Raw genomic sequence first — 20,299 nt, forward strand, 5'->3', positions numbered from 1 at the left:
GTTCTTAGCTAACAGTGTAACCAGATTTGCGGGTCATGTCGTAATGTTGAGAGCGATACTTATAAATCATAATTTTCACTTTCTTTATAGATGGAACAGCGTTTAGCATAAAATAAATTTTTTAAATAAGTTTTACAAATTCAAAATGTTAACAACAATACCATAAAAGCTGAAAGTCATGCTCGAAAACAGTGAAACATCTAGAACTATGTAAGTCGATTTAATTGAAAAGCCGTTCGTTGCGCGTATGATTTGACACCCCATTGTTGCAGACGGTGTTTACGTACCAGCACTTGTTTGAAGCTAGCAAATTATCATCGTAACCAGCTGCAAGCCATATCAATCTATAGGATAAAGTACCCATTTTCACCATACTAAATACGGTGCTTCACTAATTCGTTAATTACTAGGCCTTCAATCAATGGCATGCGTACAAATTAGCATCAACAGCTTTGCTTCGTTGTTAAGAACCAAGGTAATAACACAAATACACTGAAAAGGGTGAATTTCTTGTGTTTAAGCGCAACGAAAACTCGAATCGAGTGCCCCTATTGTTGCGATACCATTTAACTCAATGCGTTGAACAAGGATGGCAGACGCTGCTCTAACCAACGGCTTCGAATGGGTAGGGTGATAATAGAAACATGACGAAAATAGACTCATCACCCTATCACCTTCAAATTTGGAATACATTCTGTGAAAGGTTAAAAATTCGACGGTGCTACAGTCAGTTTGTACTTTTCAAGTGACCCAGTACAGGTTGTAGATTTTATTACCTGTGGTTCGGAACATGAATACCCTCAATATCTTGGTTTATACCAAAAATAAACTATTTTTGGGACGTTCGGCACTAAAAAATTAGCTAAGCTGTCAAAAATGGCCTTTTTAACGGTATGCTATGTAATGAATGAAAAATGTGAAAATTACTACAGCGTTTTTGTAAAGAATCTTCTTTGTTACCTATTAACGAAATTTAATTAGCTAGAGATTACTGAGTAGGGAGAGTTATGAAAATTTAAAGCAATAGTATTAAAGCGAGAGCAAGATTGTGAAATATATAGAACGGAAAACTAGAAGTGGCAGGATCATTAGAAACAGGCTTAAAATCATACGGGCTAATATTTTGTCTTCTGTTAGCAGGAGTCGAGCTTCGGCAGCATAACTTCGAGTCACTCAAGTCTACCAACATGTCTCCTGGTAAAGACAGACTTGTCTCCCTATACCGTGAGAACCGAGTCAGTTTTTATTATTATAGAGATTTTAACCTTAGGGTTATTCGCCTCTTTTCAGGTTAGAGTAATCTCTTTTGGAAAAATCTCTAGCCCTATGTGCGGGGTTGGGAATCGAACCCAGGTGAGCGGTGTACAAGGCAATCGATTTAGCAACTACGCTATGTACGTCCCCCTTACCGAGTCGATTCTCACGGTAAAGGGAGACAAGTCTGTCTTTACGGGGAGACATGTTGGTAGACTTGAGTGATACGTAGCAATACTGCCTAAGCTCGACTCCTACCAACAGAAGACAAAAGATTTAAAGCCTGTTTCTAATGACCCCTTCTATTTTCCGATCTGTACATTTCACATCCTCGCTCTCACTTTAGTACGGTTGCTCTAAATTTTCATAACTTTCCCTACTTAGTAATCTCTAGCTAATTGAATGTCGCTAAAAACTAAAAAAAATATAGGACTACAGTCATATTAGTCGAAATACAAAAGGAAAGAAGCTTCTTTGTTTCAATACAAAATTTAGTATCGATTGAAAAATACCAGTTATTTCTTTTTCCTAAAAGTTCGTGCGAGCAAATTTCTTATTTAGGAAAAATGTATTACCTCGACTATTTTTCAACCGATTTCGATGATCAATAGGATGCAGATATAAATGTAAAATTGAATAAAACTTTAATTGAAGCAAAGCAAAATGAAATATTTATTTTTGTATTTTTAAGATAGGATAAACATGCTCAAGAAAGGATTCACTGGAATTGAACTTGGTTCGTCTCTTAGAGCCCATCAAACAGATTTTTGTCTGCTGACAAAATCGGGGGCTGATGAAATCGGGTCTACACTGTATTGTATTCAGAATAAAAATAGACATCATCATAGCGTGTTGCTAAGTAATAGAACATAAGATTATCGCGTTAAAACCAACTGTCAAAAACACTTTAAGAAGAAACTCAGAAATTACCGATAGTTGATGAGTACATATCACAGTAGTAGACGAAACAGCAATGTTTTAGTGAAAAAGCGACGATTTTAACAGTTCATTTGACTCGAAAATTATGCCTCTTCTGGTCTATTACTACAAGATACTATTCTGTTACATTTATTTTTGCATTATGCCTACCTCGTATACTTTTCGAAAAACCTGCAACACGGTTTTAACTACCGTGAGAGCATCAATCTACCGAGATGATGCTACTGCTATGTTGGGTAGACATATACGACATCCAAAGCATGGTGCAAAAGATGAAAATTTTCCGTTGGAAGAGAGGAAACCGACCGACAACGAGAGCTCAGCCGGCCCATAAATTGTGGGTAGGTAGACTGAAGCTAGCTTCGGGTGGCCTGAGTGCAGTTCTTCAATTCAGGCTAGAACCTATAAAAGCAGTGAAGAGCATTGGGGTTCGAGTCAAACTCTTCCTCGTTATCAAAGCGTATAGAAGGTGATTATCGTTCCGGTGTTCTAAGTTAGTTTACCGAATCCGTTTTATTTTAGTGCGTGACTTTCATTGATAATAGTGTTTCAAATCGATTTAGTAGCATATTTGAGAGCTTTAAAGTAAAACCAGGTGAAATCTAACAAGCTTTTTTTGTATTCTTTTACGGAAATTCGTTCAAAATTGGAAATAGTCAGCTTGGATTACCACTTTTCGACCGGTATTTGAGATCAAGTGAACCAACATCAATTGGAAGGAAACGAAATCTGCATTATTGTGATACTATTTGATAAAAATTTCATTACATAAACCTCGAGAAGAAAATCTCAGGTGAGTACAGCACGAGCATATAGATTTAAATCTCATGAAAAGGATGTAAATTGAGACACAACACGTTTTATTGATCGAAATTTGAAGTGCTGAAAGTGATACGTATATAATGGAAAATGCACAAAAGATCAATTGTTATAATTTATGTTCATTATACAGAGCGTGACTAAGGGTTGCTCGCTCTAGCAAGATGAAATCTAACAAATCTTAAGATCCATAAAGACGTTCCTTAAAAGCAAAACTGAAGTATATCTGATATGCTTTTTTTTCCTCGTTGAAATATAATAATTATTCTTAAACAATCCAAGTTGCAACGGTTTTTCGCCTCATATTATTGGGTGTTTTATTGTTGTTTTCATATGAAAAACTTTTGAGAATAAAATATAATAAAAACACAAAGCTCAATACTGCATCACATATAATCATCTAAACCATCTCTCCAATTAGCACTATTCTTCTTCGACACAATAATTTCTCGTGCGCCCAGGTGGCACGACCTCAATTAAGCAGAACTGACGGTAATCAATTGATGTATCAAATTTAAAATTCACTCGATGCACCGCGAAATCGCTAAACATCATGAGTCACTGATAATTCCAGTACGAGCGCTGCATAAACGAATTATCATTAGCAAGCAGTCGGAATAAGAACTCTGGAAGCCACCTACCAACATCCGTTTTAAAGTTCGAGTCTATAGTTTCGAGAAAAAGCACGCGACGCATAATGGCGCAGCGCAAATCAATCTTGAAAGGTTTCCTCCTGCTTCCTCTCTTGAGTATGCCGTGACGATTGTGGCCGACTGAAAATTAGCAATGCAAAACACGCGTGCACTACCCTTGCTGTCGACGGTAGTTCATTGCTGAGTCATTTCGATAATAAATTAGTAAACTAAGGTGGTGGCAGAGTGGAACAGAATTTGTTGGTGTTTTGGGAGATCCACTGCAGTCAATTGATCCCAATTTGAGATGAAACATTTGACATTATGACACAAGAAAGGTGAATATTAAGTGCGGTTATAAATTTGTTTTTACGTGTCAAAGGAACATTTTTCTAGTGCGCTAATAAGTTCTTTATCAACGCCAATTTCAGACATTGGTAAAGGCGATATAGATTTTGACCAAAATTACATATTTATGTTTCTAATATTAAAATTGCCCAATCACTCTCGGCTTCCTAATAGTGTCAATAATACTGGGACAATTAGAAACCATGCTTTCGTCAATAAAATGAAAAACCCAGATTTTGAGTAGAAAATAGAGGTTATATTAAAATATTCCATTTTACAGAACTTGATCTTGTACTAACTACATTATGATTAGCACAATAATCATTTTCCAAGCAACGAACATTAAACGAGATAGAGATAGATTTGTATGATTGCCTCATATTTTACAAGTTTCCCCCAATTACGTGATTCTTTGGAGCGTTAAAAAACAGTTCAATAAACAATGTTAAAAATATCCATAGGTATTGTATGAAAATCCATCAATTTCGACTGTCCATGTCTTCAACATAGAACGAAGTAACCGCGTTCTCATTGCTTTCATGCATTGCAACTTTTTAACGAAACGAGGCTACTATATTGCTTTCAAGAAGTTCATGGTGAGGAGTAATTACTATTGTTTTCGATGTTTTTCCAGCATTCGAAAATATTTTTTCTAATTATTTAGTCAAATGAACGGGTCATTCCGCGCGAAGCGAGGCATGTGTGTCTTTTTTTTTGTTGAACCAACTTCGGAAGCCGGGTGAGCCAGAAATAGCTGAAATAAATTTGCATTACTTTTAATTTTATACAACCGAAAAAGAGACAGTCAGTTGTGCATATTTTTGTTCACCCATTTGTGTGAAACATATTCGTAGCAGATTTACGAATTAATTCGTTCAGTGATATGAGTTTTTGTGCATAAACGTCTTGGGTAGTCTCCAGAAAAAAATATTCATATTACGAAAGATACGTGTAAAACTTCTTCAATATAAAGGAAAACCTGATCTTCAACATTGTATCCTTAACAATGTGTATTAGTGTAGTCCAGCTACTCCTGACTCATCCATTAAGGTCAATATATAATAATTCAAAATTTTGTGCTGGTGTGACCCAATATAGTATATACAGGTGTGGCTAAGATGACACTTTGGTTTTCGTAAGATGAATCTAACATTTTAGCAAAATAAATCGATTTGCTTTCGTCATACCATTGAATCGTGTGAACGCTATGACGTCAACCTGTTGTACTTCTGGATTGTTTACATAATTTTGGTTTCCAACGTTAGCAAACTGTGTATTCTGCCACACCTATTTATACCACATTTGATGGGATAAACCCTTGATCCATTGGATGAATTGTCAAAAACCTTAAATTTATTTTGATTATATCTTATGTTACTACTTGCTGTACAATAAATCTTCGAGATATTTTTTGCAGGACACTGTTCAAGAAATTTAGAAAAAAAAGCATTGTTTGCCTTTTCATTGCGCACTGAGAACTTTTACGGGTGAAAATTTCTTTCGGGGCGAATAAGCATGTGCTTCGTCGCCTACTGTAGCTTGGGGATCATTTACTCTCGTTGTCGTAATCGTACCTTCCTCGCTGATGGTGTTGGCTGTTTATTTCGAGGACCTGGACGCAACCTATGTAGTTGTCATTATTGCTTGTTAAAATCAAGGAACATGAAAAATCTGTTTTGATCAAGATAGGTGCTTCTCTCGCAGTGCTAGGAGCTGTTCAAGGAGCGGACATAGCGTAGTTGGCAAATCGATTATCTTGTACGCAGCTCCGTCTCCACAAATAGCACAATCCGTCTCCATAAAAAGCGTGAGTTCCGATAAAATGTAACTGACTATCCCCTCCCTTACCGGAGAAGGTAATATTGGTTTTTATTTCCGTAAACCTACGTAAAGGTCTAAAATTTTTAGGTTTACTTTTTCCAAAGTTACAAAAGTTTTTCAGAGATGAGTTTTTTGGTCAAGTCTCACCACCATGGGGAGACTTGACCAAGGCCTGGGGAGACTTGACCAAGAGAATTTTGTAAAATCAAAACAATAAATTAAGACAAAACATGCTGTCTTCATATTTTACATATTGTCGAGATCCTTAAGCACCAGTAAAAATATAAAAGGTTTGCATTTCATAAATTTCGATTTTTTATGCATTTCCTTTCAAGCATTAACTGTACTGCTTACATTGCTTGTTCACACGTCACGAAATCAGTCATATTACTGCTAACTTTGTTTACTAGTACCAAAAGATATAGACTGATGTTTGAGGTGGGATTTTTAGTGACGTGTTTAACATTAACAGTAGGTACCACAGCATAGTAACTATCAGAAATTTTGAATATTTATTCCGCTTATTTCCACTTGGTCAAGTCTCCCCATAAAATCTTGGTCAAGCCTCCCCAACATTAGTTGTTGTGTAGAATGTCGTGCAAATGTTAGTAACATCTATTACAATGTTCCGATTTATGTAAAACTATTTCACCATTTCATAAGGAATAATATATAAGTAATTAAAAAGTAATTATTAGTCCAGTAGATATGTCCATACAAAGTTTGATAAAAAAAATTACATCATTTAACACAAATTTATTAAACACGGAACATTTTCTATAAGGAAAGTATTTTTCATTCCAAATTTTCAAAATTACCTTTAGGGGTCGAAACAAGTATAAAAATATTTTTGAAAAAAATTTAGGAACCTAATAGAACACGTCATAGCTAATAATAGAATTTTGCGCCTCGTCAAGTCTCCCCATGTTCCCCTACTAAGAATACCGACAACGAAGTACAATAGACTTGTTTTGTCATGTGTTTGATATGCGCCAGAAAGGCAGCAAGCATAAACTCTCTCATCCTCCGGCGGATTTAATTATCCGGAGGAAATTAAGTGACTGCTAATAACAATTCTTATGAAAATGTAAGTTTCTATTGTCGAACTATGGGGACTCATTTACTCATATGAGTGATAAATGAATGCCTGAATGAATAACGGTAGCCCCTTGTGATTTGAATATTTGCGTTGATAGTAAGGAACAGTGGTGCAAATTTTCATTTTCAAATGCCAACTTTCAGCTCAATCAAACCCAATCATGATTCAAATTCAAAGCCACCCTTAATCATTCACTTTCAAGTTGGCGGGATTTTCATAACCAAACCGCACGTCTTCAATTCAAAATGATGCTTTTTCATTCACCAGCCAAAGTTGTCATCTGCTCTGTAGAGGCAAGTTTAGGTTAAATGTTGACATATTTTGCGTTTTCAAGCTTACACGAACAGTATAAAGTATGAACAGAGTAGTTTTGCTTGTAAAACCTAGTCAATATCCCAGTACAGAGATATTCACAGGGTCAATTAAATCGAAAATGAATGGAAAATGATTGAGCAGCTCGGCTGTTTGAATGAATTATGCTAACGAAAAACTGCAGATTGAACATAGTAGCGTATGATTTGAAATTTATTCTTCCTTCAAGTTCAAAACAACCAGGTGAAAATTTGCAGCTCTGGTAAGGAATAAGTCGGTTAACCCGCATGCCAGATTTTCTTTGAAAAATAGTGGCAACCCTGCCGCATAATCACCTCACAGGGGTGGATCCAGGAAGTATGAACCCTCTCAGAAAATTTTCAACTTGTTGATAAATTTTAAATTAGTTGGAATTTTAAAATAAGTTTCAAACTCAAAATCATAGCGCACTAAAATTTTCTCTTATTTTCATTAAATGAGGTTATTACGTATTTTCTATTGTACAATTGTCTGTGTCAATTTGTTGAACGGTATCAGTACTATCTGGTTGATATGATGAAACTGGATACAGGCGACTGCGTCTAATACGAGGAAACCAAAAATCAGTATTTGGCCGAAGCTCCACCTTTTGGGATTCGCTCATCTCCTAAGATGCACAGAATTGAAGCTTTCCTCTACTTATGTCGTTTTTTATTGAAAAAAACTGGGTTTGCACTTTCTTGCAGAAATAGGAATGAAACACGCCAAGTGGCCTGCTCTTCTGCTAGAAAATGCAATACCAGTGCAATCCACTGCCCCGGTGTTTTTCAATGAAAAACTCCATTTTATTGCTTCCCCTGTATATCTATCTATCTATATATATAAAAGTCAATGTTTGTATGTATATGATTTATAGACTCCTACACGGCTTAACCGATTGCCGTAAACATTTGTACATAGTAGGCGTTTGTTATGGAGCGTGTTTGTGAGCTATTGGTTAAGGATTATCTGCCCGCCAGATGGCGATTCAGAACAAAATCCTATTTCGTTGAAAGTCACAACAACGCGCGATGGGTATTAGCTAGTATCTAATAAATTGACGGTGATAGAGAATCGATTACTATGATTTGATATCCTAGAATTATTGTTCATTTTAACTTTAACTGAAAGGAATTAGACACGCTCAAAAGTGTAAAAACCGATTGAAAGAGAATATCGGAGACTGCGCTTCGGACTACATTTGATGTCAAATACTAGTTTTCCCAAGCACTATTCCAATTTCATAGTCATTGTAATTGTTTCATGACTTTTAGCTTCCTAGTTCTGATATTGTGTTCGCTAAACACCGGGAAAGTTAGTAAGCTCATGAACAATCACTGTAACTGTTAGTTTGGCGTAAGGGCAGATTAAGCACTAGACTGCCCAGAAAAATAATGAAATTTGAATAGAAGAAAGTGTAGTTGAAAACGTCTACACATTTCTGTAGTAGGGATTGAATGATGTCCTTTACTCAACCCACAATCAATATAAATATCTTAGCAGAAAACAGTATACAATAACAAACCTGTTGTGCATTTATGGCGTACGAATTACGTACGAACCCTACCACTTGAACCATTGAGAACTGACATACAAACAAACTGTTCAAAATGTGTAAGAAATAAAACTGTCGATTTGAATGCTACCAGCAAGTAGCAACTTGCCGCTAGCCGGCGCTACGATCGGCCAGCAAACGTTATACGGACGTTGCGCGTAAACTTGAATACAATGGTGATTCATGCATGCAAAGCTGTATGCAATGGTGATTTTCAACGTATTTTCATTTAAATGTTTACACAGGTTTTTCAGAAAATTTTGTTCTGGCTTATATATCTGTTCTCTGTGGTTGAACAGAGATAGCAGACATAATTTCAACATGTTAAAATTTCTACGGTAGTAATAGGAACATGATGAATATTGGATTGTTCACCGAGACGTAATAAAAAAGGCAATAAGAACATCAAATCTTCAAATGCTTACACAAAATCTCAATATATTTTTCAGACAAGCTCACGCAATAATAATGCTATATTCCCTGTTGATCCACTTGAATAGTACAGCAGCTGCGTTAATTACCAAGTGGCCGAGCTTTACTCATGTCATTGACACTTGTGAATACTTGCAACCACGTGATTCCTTTCTGCGAAACAGAGCGCAGTAAATTATCTATCGGGCATAACGTGCGCACTTGTTAGTAAAATGCGCAGAACCACTGGTATTCATCCATCTACGACCACGTTCTCGCTCAAGGCCACGATCATGATCCGCGAACATCTTCATCGTACACGGCCCAAAACGACCCACACAAAAAACGAGGAACGGCAAGATAAATTAAACTGTACGTTTATTCGAGGCTCAGCCTTCCGAGGAATCCCCTTCTACGGCATCTGCATTTTTTTGCTGTTGCTTGGCCATCTCTCGAGGAAGCAATTTGTTCATTTTCCGACTCACTACACCGCACCGGCACAGTAAGAATCCAATTTCAAAGGTCGCGGCGATTCACTTGGTCCAATTAAGATGAAACTATGAACGGGCGAGCCGATAAAGTCGTCGATCTTCTTCGCCAATCGCCAGTAATTGCAGACTGGTGGTACAACAGCAGTTCGTCAAATGAATGCCGTTCAGAGATGCCACCCGTTTGGATGTTTTGATTCCCTCGTTGCTGCTTTCTGATCCGATTGGGTAATAGTTACCTCGAGGTAATGGTGAGAGTTTTGCGCTCAAGTGCATTAGGTGGTTTTGGGCATTGATGATTCCAATTAGAGGGCAGTGATTCTGCATTCTGCGATCGCGCAAAGGATCACTACGAAGGTGAGACAAGTGAAAGTTGCAAAGAATACCAAAGGGTGCGAGCAATTTTAATCACATATCCAATATGCGTGCATTGCACTTGATTCACAATGGAAGGACCATTGTGCATTTTTTACGAATCGATAAATGTCGTTTTTCGGTTAATCTTCTGATTATGCCATTGCCCCCAAATGGCGATTTATCATAAACTGCTAATAGTCGATATTCAGGACTTAAGTAGAATTAACTTCGTTGATGAATTCGTGAAAAATAAAATTGAATTATTCGTGATGACTTGTATGATTACAGCATGATAATAGATATAGATCAGTTATAATAAGTGATTACATTAGTTGATAACAACACACCAAAACGAAATCCAATTCTTGATACTAAAATTCTTTTGCGGAATGTTTCGACAAACAAGGGCGATAAGCACATTATCAAGTCATATTATCTATCATTTTATAACAATTATTGACACGGTAAAATAATTCGTGCAAACAAACAGGAGCTTTGTTTGAAAATTTTAATTTTGAGTATAACTCAACTCAAAAGTACCTTACTGCACGGAAGACCTCGACTGAGTCGAATCTCTCGTTTTGTTTTTGACAGCACTAATAAGTGCGAAAGCGACACACAACTCAAAAGTAAGTTGAAAGAACTTATGGGTTGTTTTATTTTTGCGGGTAGAAGGCCCAAACACCTTAACCCTCGAAAGGCAAGGGGCCTTAGAGGTCCGGCGCATTGCAATGCTCTAGTTTTACCGCACCAATAATTATAAATAGAAATGATCGACCGTTTGCGGGTTTTCAATTATTTTACTCATAAAACGACCACTTTTTATGTCTTTTGATTTCAAAAATCCAATTCTCGTTAGAAACAAAGTCGACTGTTATTGTAAAAATATTAGGAACAATACTTTTGGTAAAAACTCTGAGATTCATGTAAAGAAGAACTGTGCAAAATTTCAAAACGATCCACTAGATTTTGAGCTATGATATACACCGCTTTCCTTCGGATTCAATTTTTTGCATTTAAAATTTTGATTTGATTGGTCACGGCTCTTAGCGGTAGCTTAACGGAACCGTGCATCTTTGATATGTTTACACTATGCAAAAAATACAAATGAACAAAATATTATTGATTTCCCGTTGGATCTCGAGCACTCAGTTTTCTAGTATGAGCGGAGACATTCTTTCGCGACGGGGAAACGTTTGTCTTCTCGCCTACTGCGTCAGTGGGGGCCTTAGATTCTTGCCTGTACGTCACGTTAAAATCATGTGGCCTTATTCTGCGCGGCGTGTGACGTGAGGTGACTAAACTCACCTCATTTTTAGAGTCGACTCGGGTGAGGTGAGATTCTCCATTCCGGATAAATGGGCGTCTGACATCAACCGAAGTGTCTCTTCAGAATTGGGTGAGAAACGTCACATAGAGTGAGGTCAGATTAGTCGTCTCACATCACACGCCGCGCAGAATAGGGCCGATTATCATTAAAGCTGCCTTGGTGATCGCTATCTGATGTTCTTCACTGCTTCTTACGCTTAAGGGTGACCACTGTAAATCCGTCATCATTGCTATTAACTTTCTCACCGATGTTACTCACAATTGATTTTCAGGTGCTAGATGGTTCTTTTGCGATTGGCATTACAGCCTGAGCAGCTGCCATAAATTTAACCACCGTTTGTGGTTCAGGTGTTCGTATTGAAAACTCTGCTTTGGTTTGGTTTTCCGTCGATGAGTTGACAATCGATTGAGAAGCATTCTCTTCTGTATCTTCCGCGCAAGGTTTCTGTGGCTGTTCTGATTACAGTACTTGCAAGTAAGACTTTGCCCCTCATGGGTGCATACCATATTCTGTTTAATAGTAATTCCGCGAGTTTTGAGCTTTATAGTGTACTACTTCTCCTTATTGCGACATGTATTTTACAATTAGCTCGTGTAGGGTACGCGGTGATAGGTCATGTCGTCGCTGTTGTGCTATCTTATGACAAACGCCATTTAGCACTTTTCGAGAAAAACGATTTTTAAATTTTGAGATTGAATATCTTAAAATTTATAAATGTTGGAAGCTTTTCGGAGAAGGCATTCGATGCTTCTATCTTTTCTGAAGTAATCTCTCGATTTGTGCGAAGATCGGTTGACTATATTTACAGTTTTTGCTTAAAATGTAAACCAAAGTCGCTCACATACGTGTCATAAGTGTGTATTGATGATAAAATATGTATGACGTGTCACAAATGTGTACATAAGATTTCATATAAAAATGAATTATAACTGATTCGTAAAATTATGCGCTATAGATCACTATGTCCAATATTATACTTTTCCATGCGATAGCAGAAATATCAGGTTACAAAATAATGGTACTAGAACACAAAGTTTTTCCAAAACAATGAACAAAAATTGGTTTCATTGACAATTTAGAGGCAATGTATATCAAACAATGTTATTGTTGACAGGTGACTAGACGAAACAAATGTTCTTCTTGCATAATCCATCACTACATTTCGGTATACTTTCCAAAACAAGTGGAAATCTCAAAAGGAAATTTGTTCAATAATCATGAATATTTAAGCCAACCATTCCCAGAAAAAAACTATAGTAGGAAAAGTTTTGTTCCCGAGACAAGAACCTAGTTAATGCTTATGGTTGATCTGCATAGAAATTACCTATGTCATCAGAGACATCTGTTGGCTTGCCATAAGCTTTTCGGCTTATAGCAAGCCAACAAACTAAGAATGTTGTCTCTTTTTTCTTTGTCATAAGATAGCACAACTCGATGACTCGAGAAATTGGCGCTTGTCATAATCGCGTTTCGCTATATCTCAGTAACCCAGCAGAATTTCAAAATTCTGAAAACGCGACTTTATGGAGATTTTAAAACTTAGTAACATGGCATATCTAACTCAGTTCACCCCAAAATGGCGTTTGTCATAAGATAGCACAACAGCGACGATGTAGCATTACCTCTATATAGTCATTTTATGTATACACTTTCAACCACGTGTTTTAAATTGTTCTGCAAAATGAAACGTTGAGTGATAGCAGTACCGAATTGCGGAGATGATGATACTGAAGATTTCTCTTTCTCTCAAGCCTACGCTGCGTTTTCGCCTTCAGAAGGTATTCCACGAAAACTCGGTCGTATTAAACAAAATTTAAAGTCAACGACCGTCGGGTCAGAATGGTAATATTATGAAAACCATATAAATATATATATATATATATATATATATATATATATATATATATATATATATATATATATATATATATATATATATATATATATATATATATATATATATATATATATATATATATATATATATATATATATATATATATATATATATATATATATATATATATATATATATATATATATATATATATATATATATATATATATATATATATATATATATATATATATATATATATATATATATATATATATATATATATATATATATATATATATATATATATATATATATATATATATATATATATATATATATATATATATATATATATATATATATATATATATATATATATATATATATATATATATATATATATATATATATATATATATATATATATATATATATATATATATATATATATCAGTGTCCCTATTGTTGTGTTCCATTTGACTCAATGCGCTGAACAAAGATGGCAGAAGCTGCTCTAACCAACGGCTTTAAATGGGTAGGGTGGTAATAGAAACATGGCGAAAATAGGCTCAACACCTTAGATGATCCCTTGTACCCTTGTTGATAAATGACGGTTCGTTGCTTAGTTGGGCCATCCCCGATCGTTCATGCCGGAAGTAAACGAGTGCAGTTTGCTGAATTAGACATCCCGTCGATTGCCTTTAGAAGCGGAACGCCACAAGTCTGCATTCAAGTATGTGACGTTTCTTGAATTCATTTGACTAGTCATTCTGATCACCTTGTGTATTATTGCTTCAATTTAGTCGGACAATGTCGACTTTCGGGAAGGCAACACAGCCCACATCCTCAACATTATTTGCCCTCTGCTTATCTCGAACGTGTCATTTTTCGTCTGTTGAATTCTTATGCAGGTTCAGTTAACTGTAAGTCTATCGTTTGGAATCGGTGACGCTGCACAATCGTGCGCTAATTTTACCAGCACAATTCGGTCCTTCGAAGGTCAATGATGAGATTGTATGCGTCTACGAGAACGTGAATATACAAGTTTCTCTAAGTGTTCTTAAGAATATTTCTTCGTGTAAAATGTCATACCCCATTCCTCAAGCTGAGGCCAGTATGAGTTACAATTGGTCCATGCCGTTGGTGGCTGAGAAAAATCCTAATACTCGAACTTCATGTTCGTCGTACTCTATACCTTCATTCATTCAGAACTTTAGTATTGTCAGCTATCTCATATTTTATGCTATATTAGTACTTACTATACATAACTAGTAGTTCACGTAACAATAATAAAATCGCACGCGAAAGTGATGCACAAAGAATCGGCCTTCTATTATTATTTGCTTAGAATCGGCATTCTGTTGTACTAATGCTACGGAAAAAACTCAGTTTTCCATTCCTGTTTTGATATTATTTTTGCAGTTTAATATTAATAAAAGCCCCTCTTACTACGAAACCATTATACATGCATATGTATAATAGGGTGGGGCAAAATGATCGTTTTTTCAGCACAGCACTTTTTTGGTTCCTTTTGGGATCCCAAACAACTGTGCAAAATTTGGGGTCGATTGGTGTTGACCCGGCGTGGCGCATTGCGTTTGAAATTTGTATGGAGATTAGTATGGGAAAACCTACATTTTTGCATTTTTAATTCTACAGACTACAATTCTTCCTGTAGTAAGCCAACAAATAGATAGAAGTATAGTCCAGGATATGCTGAACAACTTTGCCGAAGGATGTATGGTGTTAGAATGTCTCTAAGCCAAGTTATATCTGTTCAAAGTTCAATGCATCGAATTAAATGCCAAAAATCATTTATATTGCCAACACTGCGGGTGTACCAATGGAATTTCATATAGAATTCCAAAATAACATTATATATTTTAGATTTACCACATTGGTATGTTTGGATGAATTATTCAAAAGCCTTAGCTCAATTTCATGAGCGTAGGTAGTTTAGCAATAGGGCGTAGTGAGGGGTGAGGGGGGGGGGGACTTTAATATGTAGAAACTCGAACTGAAATGTTGTCGAGTTGGAATGTTCAGACGAATTATTTCAAAATATTTACACAATGCCCTACGCATAATAGTAACGATGAAATAAAACATACTCTATCCTTTTGCCTTGACTTTTATCAATAGAAGTTATGTTACAGACTGAATCAACTGATGTTGAGTTGATGTGTCAGAGGATTATATTTCGGTATAATATGCATGATTTGATAGCATGCTCATTTCTATGCTGTTCGATCACGAGGCGTGAAGCTAATTTCTGGATTTCAACATGAAATCTACCCCATCCCTACATTAATTTTTGCTTCAGGTGATCGAACAGCATCGAAATGAGCATCCCATCAAATCATAGTGCGTATTAAACTGAAATATATTCAATGCAATCCTCTGACATATCAACTGGACATCAGTTGATTCAGTCTGTAACGTAACTTCTATTGATAAAAGTCAAGGCAAAAGGATGCAGTATGTTTTATTTCATCGTTACTATTATGCGTAGGGCATTGTGTAAATATTTTGAAATAATTCGTCTGAACATTCGAACTCTACAATATTCCAGTTCGAATTTCTACATATTAAAGTCCCCCCCCCCCCCCTCACCCCTCACTACGCCCTATTGCTCAACTATCTGCGCTCATGAAATTGAGCTAAGGCTTTTGAATAATTCATCCAAACATTCCAATGTGGTAAATATAAAATATATAATGTTATTTTGGAATGCTATATGAAATACCATTGGTACACCCGCAGTGTTGGCAATAAATCTGATTTTTGGCATTTAATTCGATGTATCGAACTTTGAACAGCTATAACTTGGCTTAGAGGCATTCTAACAATATACATTCTTCAGCAAAGTTGTTCAGCATATCCTGGACTATACTTCTATCTATTTGTTGGCATACTACAGGAAGAATTGTAGTCTATAGAATTAAAAATGCAAAAATGTAGGTTTTCCCATACTAATCTCCATACAAATTTCAAACGCAATGCGCCACGCCGGGTCAACACCAATCGACCCCAAATTTTGCACAGTTGTTTGGGACCCCAAAAGGTACCAAAAAAGTGCTGTGCTCGGTTAATGTGGCTATGATTACGTTTTTCCATATAACAACGCCCCACCCTAATGTATAATACATATGTATATTACAACTATCTATAAAAATATTACCTGACACAAAAAATTAAGGCGCACACTCTTGTGTAAGATTTCGCATTTTATTCAAGCGATTGCAGAATAAAATTAGCACCGACACGACAGAACCCACGTAAAATTGGTCACGTGATAGTAAAATGAACTATGCCGATTTATTAAAATATAAGCAATGCTCCTCATAGTCGGCCGTCCCGAGTTCAAGTTGCTTATTTGGCCAATCGTATTAATTCGACAAAAGATAAATTTCCAGAATTCTCGGCAACAGGCTGCGTAGAGCAATTATTACATGATAATGCTATTATCGTACTTATTAAAAACTCTCCCCTTCCCGCGATACATGTCGAGATGTAGAGGATTCCTCGTTCTGTAGCAGCGACATGTATCGAACTAACATTCCTTCCTTTCCCATAAGATCTGCATACTGCCGCGGCGTCAGTATTGAACAGCACGCAGGGATCATTATAGATTGTACAATGTGGCTAATCATGTTATTCCCAAGCATGTTGTTCCAATGAACATTTTACAATCTCAATTTGTTCTGCTTGCTTATGCTTAAATCAATATTATTGCACATTGCCTTTTAGTTCCTTAAAATACTTGTGAACATAATATTATTCCTATCGACATCAATACTTCTCGTGTGTGCTCGCATAATTAGACCTACGACCAAAAATATTCAATTTTCGCTACTTTAGTAGCGCATGTTATTTATAATTTTATTATGCAAAAAACGCTTGTTCGTCATTATAAATACACATAGTTTTCTTTCTAGAAAGTAGGGCAATGGCCCTAACTAATGCCGCTTCATTATTCATGCCGGCTGATTGTCTGAACATAAAGTCCTATATGGTCCTGCATCCTAAGTGGGCCATCAACTTCTTCTCAGCGAAATATAATCGGCATTTTGTATTAAATTACCTTCTAATAAAGCTACACAGCATGTGTAGAAAAATAGCCCTACATTATGCAGAAAAATAAGAATAATATATGATTTGCATTGGTGCGTTTAGGTGACTAGGCAAAGAGGTGGGAGTGAGCAAAGGTAGTAGAGATTTGTTGAAATATAAAGCGAGTTGAACCTTCCGGAAGTCGCCTAAACGAACAGTCGTCCCCGTCCGTGCTCTAAAGCGATTTCGCTTGTTCCTGAACGCGCCAGCCTGCCCTGCCAAAAGATTAATAACGAAAAGTAAGAGGCTGTGCATTGTTGAACTTTTTTTTATGCGGAACGCGTGTTCACATTTTCCCCGTGTAGGCCTCCCGTGTTAGCTTAATAATGGATTGAACTTCAAGAATTTTGAATCTATACGAAAATGATAGAAAATAACAAAGCTAATTCTTTCAATTCAGATTATAAATTTTTTGAAAACGACGTTTCCCATGGTAGACGGCCGCCAAAACTGGAACTAAAAACGCGGAGGGGAGGGGTAGTGTACAAATTCAGTGTTCAAATTTTCATCACATTATTTAATATAATGCATTGAAACGAGAAATTAGTCGATGCTCTAACTCACAGAATCATATGGATAGGGTGATAATGAGAACACTAATTTCAAAACATAGCCTACAGTTTACCCACGCTAACATTTTTCATTTAATACATATTCTCATAATTTGCCGCAATATTGGTAAACATCAAATGACATCAGGAAAGACTAACCTAATTCTTTTTTCCTCTTTTCCAGAATGAAACTCCAACTAGTACTATTCGCAACACTAGTTGCACTAGTTCACACATCACCCCTGCCTCAGACTCTCGAAGGCATAAAACCCGTTGAAGTGCCTGCAGAACCAGCAGTCGAGATAGTGCCCGCTCCAGAAGAACCAGTTGCGAATACAAACATCAGTACCCCAGGTGCCACGGAATCTACTATCGACTTACAAACAGAAGCACCGACTACTACGGAATTGTCCGCTGATCCCGTTCCAGCCGAGCGGTTCGAAACTGCAGAAGATGAAGCCAATAAAGTAGAGGAAGTTCGAGATGTACAAGCTAGAGCAGCGAGCGATGTAGTTGCCGCGGTACCGGTTAATGAGGCAGAGACTGCCCAAGTTAACTCCGACAACAAGGATGATGCTGTTAAAATTGCGGATGCGGTAGAGCCCGCAGCTGTTGCTTCGGATGAGATCGCTCGTCCCATTCGCACTAGCGACGAACAGGAAGAAACTAAAGAAACTGACGAGACTCAAGAAGCCGTCTCTGTAACCACTCTGGCTACTACTGTAGAAGAGAATGCAGTTGAAGCAAAGACAGTTGCAACCGACGAAACATCCGCAGAGGTTGCTAAGCCCACAACCGAAGCAGTTGGAGTTTCAACTGCTGGACCTGCCATAGCTTCCACTACCGCTTCTGCAGAAATGAAAACTGAAATTACTACCGCAGCCGTTGTACCTGCCGTCGAATCTGCCGCCGTTGAACCCGCAGCTGTTGCACCTGCCGCCGTTGTACCCGCTTCCGCTGTATCCGCCTCCGTTGTACCCGCAGTGGTACCTGCCGCGACCACTAAACCGAAGGAAGATAGCTCAGAGGAAAGTAAAGAGAGCCAAGAATCAGACGAAGACAAATCATAAACGCTGCACTATTTATGATCTTCAGAATGCGAGTTATTGTGCCAATTACACTTACTTCCTTATTCAAACCTTACTCTTTCTGTCCCCCACCAGAAACAATAAATTTTCAAAATCACAAAACTGTCAATGAACACATACCAAGTATAGTGTATTGTTAAACTGATACAAATTGCTGCACATCTAAAATCTGTTATGATAGAACTCACGGAGAAACATCTTTTGTTACGTCTAGGATGGGTTAAATAACTAAAAATTCGTTATATATTTGATAAAACACTAATAAATAATGAAACTAAGAACAATTGGAAGGAACCAAAACAATTCACGCATTGAGCTAAGACAACATTTTGGTATAGGTTCTAGTAGCATAAACGTACGGTACCTTCCCTATTTGATATATACCGAATTAGTCTAGTGAGATGCAACAAACTTAACAGGTGTTTAAAATGCAAACTTAGACGTTTGAAGGCTTGTGAGTCGGAAACACTAAGGTCGGATAAGAGGGGAGAAACTGTAGTGAATCGCAATATGTAAGAAACCAGTGCTTGCCTTTCTTCCAAGTCATCGAATTCAAACCCCTAATAGCGAACTTCTGTGTAGACTGAAAATTATACATAAAAGTACATGACAAATGTAAAAGTGAAGTGTAATAAAGTAAAATATATCTTAAGTTATTTATCCCACGTGTTTTAATTGAAAGAATCTCTTTTACCTCGAACCCCCGAATAGGTTTATAATGATACTTTCGCTCAAAAATCGTCCAAATTCAATGCATTATTACCCATTCCAGTCACATGACTAAGTTTAATTCAAAACCAGAATGAACTGAGAAAATATTTTCAGCTCTATCCAAAAATTTTAAAAGGGCCTAACTGCTAAATGTAAATAAATCGAATTTTCATGTTTTCTATTAAAAATATCTGCCCGAACACGTACACAACAGAACAATAGACTATGAAGAATTTTGATAACGATTTTACAATTTACAAAAGGGCCTAAATGATTTTTATGACTTAACTGATTATAAAACGGCTTAACTGATTTCAAAAGGACTGATTGAAAAGGGCCTAACTAGCAAATGATTGCTAGCGTTTACGATGACCACACGGTACGCTATGCTAGTTTTAACCCTGCTTTAGTTTTTATTCAAAACTGAATATACTACCGCTCTACGCATAATTGTCCCATGTGTATATGGAATCCTATAGCACATGGGACAGTTATGCTTATAGCGGCAATATATAACTCGGAAGAAAGTTGAATGCGGGTGACCAAAGTTAGTATTTCTTATGTAAAAAGTTCAAAGAATAGATTGAAAAAAGTTATAAATAATCTCACGAAA

General features: G+C 36.7%; 2 protein-coding genes across 3 annotated transcripts in view; one reads left to right on the forward strand and one right to left on the reverse strand.

Moving 5' to 3' along the window:
• LOC131677293 (serine/threonine-protein kinase S6KL) overlaps positions 1–20,299 on the reverse strand; it is a 69,555-nt gene that overhangs the window by 22,692 nt on the left and 26,564 nt on the right. The gene's annotated exons all lie outside the window — the stretch shown is intronic.
• LOC131677222 (protein SON-like) lies at positions 2,524–19,635 on the forward strand. 2 transcript variants are annotated; one of them, XM_058956935.1, is made up of 3 exons: positions 2,524–2,662; positions 2,850–2,986; positions 18,072–19,635. In XM_058956935.1, exon 3 carries the CDS (start codon positions 18,073–18,075, stop codon positions 18,955–18,957), a length of 885 nt encoding a protein of 294 aa, XP_058812918.1. In that variant the 5' UTR covers positions 2,524–2,662; positions 2,850–2,986; position 18,072; the 3' UTR covers positions 18,958–19,635. The 2 variants fall into 2 exon arrangements, with proteins under 2 accessions (XP_058812918.1, XP_058812924.1); XM_058956941.1 differs by having other exon boundaries at positions 2,547–2,662; positions 2,854–2,986.

The sequence above is a fragment of the Topomyia yanbarensis genome, chromosome 1 (assembly GCF_030247195.1).
Source record: "Topomyia yanbarensis strain Yona2022 chromosome 1, ASM3024719v1, whole genome shotgun sequence".
Taxonomy (NCBI): domain Eukaryota; kingdom Metazoa; phylum Arthropoda; class Insecta; order Diptera; family Culicidae; genus Topomyia; species Topomyia yanbarensis.

Bases quoted from the DNA above. Each gene is read 5' to 3' on its own strand.
- LOC131677222 (XM_058956935.1), top strand. From the start codon at position 18,073: ATGAAACTCCAACTAGTACTATTCGCAACACTAGTTGCACTAGTTCAC.